We start from the raw sequence: 10,829 nt of genomic DNA on the forward strand, positions 1-10,829 counted from the left end.
TATGAATTTTATTTGATTTTTACATTAAGTTTTACTTTACATTTCTCTCAACAGAAGTGCTTTTAAAAATCATTTACGACAAAATAATCAAATTTTGATTTTTGAAAGTGTCTAGCCAAAACTTTGATTAACATTGTTTGAAACTTTAATGAAAAATAAATAATTCAAAAATATTTTGACTATCCATATTCAAATACATTACAAAACTGAATTAAAATTGACATCCAGTGTTATATTTGTTAATGTATTCATATATTCATAATAGTTCACATATGAAAGAATGGAGATCTTAGAAATAAAATACAATTGTTTCAAGAAAGAATTTGTAAACAGAAAAACTATGTCAAAAAATATAAAATTTTTACTTACTTTTCTGATAAACGACAACAGTATAAATTAAATTCTTGAAATGAAAGATGCAGGAGAAATTCTTCATCAGATTTTCCTAACTGCATGACACTAGCATTTGACACATGCAATGAAATGAACTGCAAATATAAAAAAAAATAATTAATTAATTAATTTCAAGCATACACAGAAGACTTTCAGAAATTTGGTACTGTGCCTATTCTGAACCTCTTACATTCTGGCATCTTCAGAAAGGCAAATGGGGAACATTAAATTGAAAACAAGTTACTGTGTGAGATATCAGTCACACTGGTCTGGCACAAACCATAGGCTGATGAGGAGGGAGAATGCCCTAGATGCTAATGCTTATTTGCCACTTTTAAAAAATAAATATGATGAGAGGACAAAAAAAAGTCCGATCACTGCATACCAATTACTTTAAGTGCACCAATAAAGTTGTTGCTCTGATATTGAATTATATTTTATAATATTTACTATATAAAGTATGATTTTGCAATATTTTAATAGATTTTGCTGTTTAAAACACATTTTCTAAATAAGTTTTCAGTATTTCTGTGAATCAAACTATTTTCTTGTCTGATATTTCTTGGCCTGTTGAAAATCTGTTTAAAATTATGAATTGCATTCATTATATCAAATTTGTGAAAGTGCTTTTTAGAATTTCATGCACTTTCCTTACTCTTTTGTACATAACAAAGTAATTTTTTTAGGAATACAAACCAATGTTTGAACTCAAATATACTGAAAAGAAATAAATTTCTAATATAGTCAATATGTCATATATGAGCATTATAGAAATTAATGCAAAAAAAAATCTTATCTATTGGCTTATCATCTTTACTTACATAAAAATGAATGTGTGCTTGTGTGTTGGCCACAGGCTTGATCATTTGACCTAGAGTTGTCAAACTTGAAATGTATATTTTTTGGAGGGAGGAAATATACACCCCAGAGCATTATTAAAAAATCTTAGTAAGAATTATAATAATTTAAAAATTAAGCAAAATTTAAGCATTTTTCCATAGAAACATCTGAAAATATCGCAGTGCAAAAATAATTTTGACATCATCTTAAAATTCAAAAATTATTCTTTAAGTAATGTCAATTTTTAACAAATAAATTAAGTTCCCATTTTTAATCATTTTTTTAAAATATTTTAAGAATACTCTGCAACAATTTATTTCATAAAAAATATAAATAAATTTAATCTGCTTGTTAAAATTTAACAGCATTACATGTGCATGGCAAAAATTAGCTTTGGTTAATGTGTTGCGATCACATTAAAAAAATAAATTACATGATTAAGTTAACTGTCACTGTCAACTCAAACTTTTAGCCAGTATTAATTCTGGTGTACCAGTAAACTAATGGCCAAGTTGACTAATAAATGTAATAAAAAAGCATTTAAATTTTTATAAAGAAAAGTATTTAAATTAATCAATTTTACTGGAAACATAAATAATAATAAAAAATCTATTTCATTAAAGATACAAAAATTTAAGTTAATGTTAAAAATATAAAATAATAAATCATGGAAAAATAATATTTAATTTTTTAAAAACTGTAGAATAAAGAAATAATTACTTTAAAAAAGGAAAAAAATTTCTCAGGTAAGGAAGATGATTTTTTGCTGTCACTTTGTTGATTTGATGCTTTACGAGAGATAATCCATTCTGTGTCACCTTGTAAACGAATGTCATTCAAACAAATAACAAGAATACTCCTAAAAATAAGCAAATAGGTATCTGAATATCCATTTTTTTATATCATTTTATAAAATGTTCAACATTTTCAAATGAATTTCAAACATAAATTTAAGATAGTACTTTTAATTACCAAATATAAAATCTATATATTTATAAATTAAAAAATAACTCAATAACTCATAAGAATTTTTCTACTAAGTTTTTTCGCTTTCATAATACTAATACATAAGACACAGATAAAAACTGAAATTAAACGTGGAAGAATTTTCTAATGATCAGTAAACAACTTTTCATACAGCTTATTCAACAGAAATACAGCAAATAAAATAACAATTAAACATTATTTTTAAATCTTTAAGCATTTTTCTATCTACTTTCAAATTAAACAGATGTTTTAACACCAAATAATACAATAAAGTTCTTTGAATTTATGCTTTTAAATTTTAATAAATCTCCCATTGATTCTAAATCTTTTTAATTCAATTTAATTAATTGTTAATGCAAACAAAATAAATCATTAATTTTTTTTATATTTTTATCATAATTCAAAGCATTCAAAATTCATTTCCCTTAACACCTCATTGCAATCTAGACTTTTAGAAATTTGGATGGTTCCACAACTGTCTGGAATGAATATAATTATCATAGCATAAAAATTCACAAAATTTTTGAACAATTCTATGCATATTCTTACATCAACTATTAGGATGAAAAAAAATTTATAAATGAATGAAATAAGCAGATCCAAATCAAATCAATCAATCAACAGATCAAATCAATGAAAGCAGCAGTTCCCACACAAACAGATGATAGAACTTTATTACCTCCTTCATATATTAATGCTACAATTCTATTTCTATTTATTCTAGAATTTCTATTTTTAAATAATATTAAAAGAACACATCTAATTTTCATTCACTCAAAGAATTTATACAGTATTTAAAATAATACAAAACAGTGAATTTATAAAGGAATACTTACTTTAAATTTGAATTGAATAAATAGCTATGTTTTTATAAAGGAATACTTACTTTAAATTTGAATTGAATAAATAGCTACTGACACCAACATATTCTATTTCCTAAAATGAAATAAAATTTTAATTTAATGAATTCAGAGCACTAGATCTAAACAATTTAAATATATCTTCAATAAAAGACTCTGTAATAATAAATAGACAGTAAAAACACTGAATCCTTAGAAAATTATTTCTGATAAACATAAGCTTAAGATACATCTGCCAAAATGGACAATTCAAAATGAATTTAAAAAAAAAATGTTTAATGAGTAAAATATTGTAGATAAATAAAGTTACAAAGTATAAATACAAATTGCATATATCTACATATACAAATGTATTTTAAAATTTAGCAATTCTTAAATCATTGGATACTTTTATCTTCTATGAATATAATAAGATAATTTATCTTCAGCATTGTTCGTCAGAAAACCAAGCAGTGTAAAATTTTTTGATAAAACAAATATTTAGTAATGTAAAAATAACTTTAATTAGTAGGAAATAAAAAATGAGGTTTATTTGCAATTGGAATTTCAATGAATATGAATGAAAACTGAAATCAATGCAATAACCTCCATAAAACCAAAAAACCAGAATAGTTTTAAATAATCTTTCATAATTCCTTAATTTAGTTCCTATATGTAGCCTATTATTTTTATTCCTATATATTCCTATTATTTTTATAACAGGTAAGGATAAACAATAAATTATAATTCATTATTTACAAATTAAATAATTTTTTTTTTTTTTTTTTTTTTTTTTTTTAATGAAATAAGAATACTTTAACTCTCATAAAGTCTTCTCTGCAAAATAAACGAAAATAAACTGAAAAAATAGATATAATTTTCGATTTTCAAGGGACTCTATATGCACATAATAAATTTACTTTATAATTTTAAAAAAGAAAAGAAAAAATTTAGAATAGCATGATAATTTCTATTAGAATATAATTAAAAGATTACTGTATTCCTAACTTTAAAAAAATACTTAAATGATTCAAAAGTTGAAAATCATGGAGGAGGGTTTCTGTTCCCAATTAAAAAATTTAATGAATGTCTGATAAAAAAAATAATCAAAACTTCCAACAGGCAAATTAGGCAATATCTAACATAAAAAAACTTACCAATTTCAATCCATTCTTTAGCTGCAAATGGATATTTCGAAAACACATGATTCCATAGCCACCAACTTTTAATTTAACACCATATTTTCTATGTAGAAACCATGATAAAGCTTTCACTCCAAAACTAAAAAAGAAAATTTCATTTTTCATATATAATTCAAACATTTCAATATATAAATCAAAACACAATTTTTGGGCATATGGACTATCTAAAAACAACTTCAGAATTTTGCTTTTAATCTCTTTCAATTACTTAAATAACATGAAATAATACAATGCCTAAAAGAAAACAAAATTTAAGATACGTGTTTTAGAATGCTAAGAGAAGCAATAACAGCAGGTTAAAAATAAATGTAAAACTTAAATTTTATCAAGGAAAATATTTTAGAGAAAGAAAAGTCTCATTCCTTTTATTCTGTAAGAAAATAATACTTCAAAATAAATTATTTTTAAATTACTACTTGAATAATTAGAAAAATGTTTAAAAATTAATAGTTTTTTTTTCAATTAATGACATGCATAATAAAAAATCAACAATTGTAATAAAGATTAGAAGCACCAAATGTACTGATTATTAAATATTACTAACAGTCAAAAATAAATTTTTAAAAAAGTGAAATTTAATAACAAATTTATTCTTAAAACTTATTTATTTGTAAAATCCAAGTAAAAGATAAACTTAATAAATACATGACTAACATTTAAATTTGTTCTATAATTTTATTTAAGGGGACAAGGGGTATTTGAGTAAAACTGGGAAAATTTCAAGCAATGGAAGTACATTTAACAGATGTATTTGGAAACTTCAAAAACAGAAATATCTCTTTTCATTGGAAACTTTGTTAAAATGTAAAAGTTATTAGACATTTGTACATTGTAATAAAATACAATTACAGATGGCAAATAGTGAAAGTTATAATGTATATTATTAGTCTCAAAAAAAATATCTTGTATATGATTTAATGAAACATCTCTACAAAGGCTATCCTCTGTGCTATCCAAAATCATTTAAAGTGACTTGCTGCTCTGCAGGGTTTTCCTCTTAGAAAAATAAAATATTTTTTAAATAAGCCTTAAAATTCACTGCATCAAAAATGATGAAAAGAATTTGTTTAAAGAAGGAAAAAAAAATGCTTTAATCCAAATTTATTTGTTTGTTTTTTCAAAAAAAAAAAAAAAAAGGCTACACTTTGTTTGCTCAGATTTTCAATTTCTTATTATCTTGCTGACATAACAATTTTAGATGCAACTCTAGAACCAGAAAAATGCCATTCTGGTAAAACTGTACATGGAGGAAAGTGGTTTCTTGCTCTATACTAAGCAACACTTACCTTAAATCTTCCCTCAGTTCACTTTTCTTTCCACATAGGGAAAGGAATGGTTAATTTTGATTTGATTTCCAAAGTTATTTTTGAAAGTATGTATATTTCTTTCCCTCCATCTTTTAATAAAAGATCAAAGGTCAGAGAAATGAAAGGAATATATTTTAATTCCATTAAACAGTAGGCCAGCCACTATTGAGTAGTCATTCCAAGTGGCTATTTGAATATTATGTCTATGAGCCGAATATTCAAAATCAAACAAAAGTGACCGAAGAAGGGTTAACTGTTTAGAAAAATTTTACTGTATTTATGTATTTAAGAATAATCTATATATTTTTAAAAATTAGCATTACTGTTTGGTTTTAAACAACAATTATCAATATTCTCTGTAATGAAATTCTGCATATAAATTGAAAGTTGTTTAATTTCACTGAACTTTTTCTACAACCCATATATGCTTATTTTACATCTTTATCAATGATTCCGTTACATACAGAATAAAGCGTAGGGAAAGAATTCCAATATCAATAAATCTGGAAAGGAAACAATTCACACCAAATATCATAGAATATATAGTTTCTTCATACAATAGAAATAATTCAAAATGGTGGGGAAAGTATATCATTGCAAAAATGGATGGCATAGGTCTAGAAATACAAATAAGAAATTTATGAAATATAAGAACTTCCAGAACTGATCAGATCAGTTTCTATATTCTTGTAAATATCTTGAATCAGAATGACTAAATTTTTTTCCCCATTAAATTCAGGTTGAAACTTTAAGATAATCATTGAAGAATTTTTACCTTATTCATCTTCTTCCACAAACTCGTAGAACATGAAATGGGCAATGGTTAATTGTCATGCTGCAATATCCAATTTCCTAAGATAAACAAGGAAGAACTAGCAAAAATTATTTGCTAGTGTACCCTGGCATAACCCCTACCATGGCAGATCTTTCCATGATTTGGGTTTAAAGAAAAGTGGGTGGGTGGGGTTTTTTAATATAAATCATTTAAATTTCGACATCCCATTTAAATTAAATTTTATTCTATCTAAAAATATCATCTCATTCTAGTTAGTGTCAGCCATGAAATATTTCTGGGTAAAATTTAAATGCAAATCAATATGTTTTGACTTATATATAAACATATTGGAGTCATGGAATATATATCAAATTGTTGGAATCATGGTTATCATATTTACACAATTAAACTAAAATTAAATATAGCCAACATTTCCGGCAAACCAGCCGGTCAATAAATGTGATTAGTATAATACAATTTAGAAATCTGGTATTGAAAAATAGGAATAAAATGAACATGAAATTATCTCTAGATATAAAAGACATTTTATAAAATTTTATGTTCTTGCACTAAAACTTACTTAAAAAGTAACAGAAAGTTTCTTAAAATTATATTTAGTATTTTCAGAAGCACAGTTACAAATATTTAAGACAAATGTACTGAAATCTTAAAATCGACATCTGGTGTTTTACTATACAACTTGACTGGAAAATTTTTCACCATCATTTTACCTACATGGTGATATTTCCGGCATAATGGCAACATGTTTAAATGTGACAGAGGCATTTTATTGATTACTTCAGTTTATATAAATGTATTAAATTTAAAATAAATTTTTAACTGAAAATATTGGTAGACTTATATTTGGAAATACATGACAGTAGATTTATGACAGTATGCTGATTAAATGAATATTATTTCAAGGAAATTCATAGAATTTTAAACATAACTTATAAAAAAAATATAACAGGAATCTTTCATACATATTGAAAATAGCTAACAAGGAAAAAGTTTGGTATAGTTCAGCAACAGATTGTAAAACCCTCCGCGCTTTTGCGCATGTGTTAGGATGGGTTTAATTCGTCAAAATAGGGGTGAAAGGAAAGATGAAAGGTGGAGATGTTTACATTTAACAATGAAGACTCACGGTTTTCTGAGGCATAAATATTACAGATAATTATACCGGAAACTCGGGTATCGTTCAGCGTCTCACCCCTTAATGAGATGGGGTCGTCGAAAAGTGGTCATCTCAGAATCCATTGACGAACTATATGAATTTTTCAGTAGAAGTCGTAAAAAGGTAAACAAGAAAAAAAAATTATATAGATTTAAGAGTAAAAAATATGCAATTCAATTCTGTGGAAACTGCTATAGACCATGAATCCTGATATATATGATTTACCTAGATCTGACAATAATACATTAAGAAAGAATTGTTTGGCAACATAAAGTAAACAATAGGTATAATTTTTAGATGCTGCATTTCTAATGAAAAAGTATTAAAAAGCAACTGCAAAAGTATCTAAATGTATTAACGTTAACTTCTGTGCCAGATTTAGACTTGAGGAAACTCCATGTTATTCAAGATATAAAGCCCTTTATAAGTCCATTAATAAGCCCTTTATAATTCCATTTAAGTAGAATATTTAATATCGATGATGCTTGTTCATTTGGAAAAATTTTTAGGGGCTCTTCAGCTATCGCTTGTATAGCTTATGCATAAATCTAACAGTGAAGAACTGATGTTATATATATAATATTTAATATGCTTAACATCATTTTAATAACAAAATCTCTAAAATTTTTAACAGATTAAATAAAATGTAATGCTGCCTATTATACTATAATAAATCAATAACACCTATCTATACAGTAAAATATATTATATAAATTTTATATTCTAAATTATTTAAATAATAAAATACATAAATCCAAATTTTAAAAACTGCAATTCCAGCAAAATTCTATCTTGTTCAGAGTTTAAGGGCATTCAAATTAATAATCACAACGAAACAGCTTTGTAAATTTTAAAAGTGAAATAATAAAGGAAAAAGTAAGACATCAATTCAGGAAACTCATGGTCTATTCAAGTATAAGGAAATACTGCAATAAATGAAAAAATACTTAAAACTTACTGTAAAACCAAAATGAATGTAACTAAAGACGCAATCGAAAATAACAGGAAATTTTGGATATCCATCGTATGTTACATTCAAAAGAAAATATAAATAAAAAAAATTGGGTTAAGCTCAAGAATTGCATACGAAAGCAGCCGAATTAGAATAATTAATCATTGATTATGATTAATGTTTCTAAATTGAGACATTCTATATTCTTCAGAAACCTCTTTGACAAGAGGTAACTCTTTCATTGACGGATGAATCACGTAAGTTTCGTTTCGAACAAACTTAGCACATCAAAACAAAAATACAGGACGTATAATCGCAACGCCCTCGCTCTTTGAACAGTAATAGAAAAATCCACCAATTAGAATCTGTAACCCTTATTTTCAGAAGATTTCTCTGTTCTGATTGGTGAGAAATATGCAACTTTGCTGTAATTGGTTTAAAACGACGCCTTAAAATCATGCCTATTGCCAAATTGGCGAAAAACTAAGTTATCTGGATCCTCAGTAGTAAAATAAGAAGTAAATTACCAAATCGGTTTTCTCAGATGTGTCACTCTGATAAATCTTTTACCACTCAAGTGTAAAATAATAATTTACTTTAATGTATAATTTACTTAATTCTTTGTATTTAATGCATGTGTCTTTCTTAGTTTTGCTTCGACAATTCATTTTTTTTTGTCTTCAAAATTAAAGCATATTCTGAACAGAATCTGCAATGATAAAAGACCAGAAGAGAATAAATATAAAATGAAATAACTGTAAAATCAAAAACTAATACTTCATAAAATATTGAAAAGTTCATAGGATTTCGTTTAATAACTCTTATTTCAAACATAAATTTTAGCAACAAAACCGACTTTAGTTCATAGCACACATTTGTTAATAGTCATCCCTCGAAGAATTACCTAAAACTTCGGCAAGTTTTAAGTATGTGTTCGAGGGATAACGAAAATTTCAAGAACTGATATTTTGAGCGCACTATCAAAACAATTTCAAGTATAAGCAATGAATACATACTGACATGCCAATATGATTTAATCATTAACATGAGCTTAAAGACAACTCTTAAACAAGGTATTTATTAGATTAAAGGATGCAGTTACCCCTGTCCGAATGCGATTATCTTCGAAAGCAGAAATGCATTGATGGTCAGGGAATATCTGTTTCAAAACAGGTTCTTTGCTGGTTCGCTTTCCAAGAAAAAACATCCGAAGCTGTTTCAATACTATTGTGGCGAATTAAATTGAGTGAGGATAGAACATTGGTGAATTGCATATAAGCCAGTAACAGCGCTTCTACCCGAACAGCTGTTTTGGTAAAATCGGATCGTTACTGGACTGCTAACCTAAAGGTCCCAGGTTTTATCTTCCCGCGTCTCATACCTCTAAAGAACCTGGGACCTTGTGGTTCGCAGTCCAGTAGCATGATCACGATACAAAAGCAATTGCTGGTGTAGCGTAACTGTTAACTGGCTTATAAGCTATTCCTCACACTATTAATGATCTGCAAAACTTTCCCTTTGAAATGATTATGATATAATAAACGCTCTTCCCCCCCCCCCGTCCAAAGCATGAACCCCCCCCCCCCGTCCAAAAAGGCGTTTGTACTTCAAAATAATAATAGCATTTTGTCGGTAGTCGCTACTTAATAGAGAGATACGGTATAGGTGGAAATAGACATTTTGTGCTATTAACAATATATCTAAACAATATGCATTATAAGGGCCCTCTTTAAAACTTTTTAAGTGATCAGTGCTGATATTTATTTATATTGGTAACTTTATCAACATGTATATATTTTTATTTAGAATGACTCATGAAAACGAGACATACATGTTTTTCCATTAAAAAAAAGGGGTGTATTATTAAATATTCTTCGAATATTTTCTAATTCTTAAAATTCGTACATTTTTTTCCAAATTGATTTATTTAACAAGTGGACTAATAACAAGCTGCTCGGTCTGTCTAGTCAGAAATTTGTCCCCGGCAAAAGGAAAAGAAATGCTCCAAAAATATAAACTTCTACAAAGGGAAATGATAAATTCGTAAATATAGTAAAAATTGAAAAGAACTATTATTCATCAATCAATCGAAATCCTGTTTCACGATGCGATTTTTATTCAAAAGAAAATGTTCGAAACTGAGAAAATACCGATAAAGCATTAATGGCAATTATTCGATTACCCTATTTGTAATTTCTGGTGATCAAAAGCTGGTTACACAATAATTGACATCTTTTGACAATATATAAAATCAAGAATGAAAACTTTAAAGAAAGTATAATAAAGAGAAATAACAACATCTGTAATTTAATTTTTCTTTCAAAACAGTGTATGAGCACTTTGCAAGACTATTTAAA

General features: G+C 26.5%; 1 protein-coding gene across 1 annotated transcript in view; it reads right to left on the reverse strand.

The window, feature by feature from the left end:
* Nucleotides 1-8,787, reverse strand: part of LOC129965828 (protein hobbit-like) — a 76,135-nt gene extending 67,348 nt beyond the window's left edge. Inside the window, exons 1-5 of the mRNA XM_056080043.1 lie at nt 8,479-8,787; nt 4,217-4,340; nt 3,107-3,156; nt 1,954-2,092; nt 370-488 (exon numbers count right to left, since the gene is read on the reverse strand). Of these exons, the coding sequence (XP_055936018.1) occupies nt 370-488; nt 1,954-2,092; nt 3,107-3,156; nt 4,217-4,340; nt 8,479-8,543 (497 nt within the window). The 5' untranslated portion in view covers nt 8,544-8,787. The remainder of the gene's footprint in view (nt 1-369; nt 489-1,953; nt 2,093-3,106; nt 3,157-4,216; nt 4,341-8,478) is intronic.
* Between the last annotated feature and the right edge of the window lie 2,042 nt (nt 8,788-10,829).

The sequence above is a fragment of the Argiope bruennichi genome, chromosome 4 (assembly GCF_947563725.1).
Source record: "Argiope bruennichi chromosome 4, qqArgBrue1.1, whole genome shotgun sequence".
Lineage (NCBI taxonomy): Eukaryota > Metazoa > Arthropoda > Arachnida > Araneae > Araneidae > Argiope > Argiope bruennichi.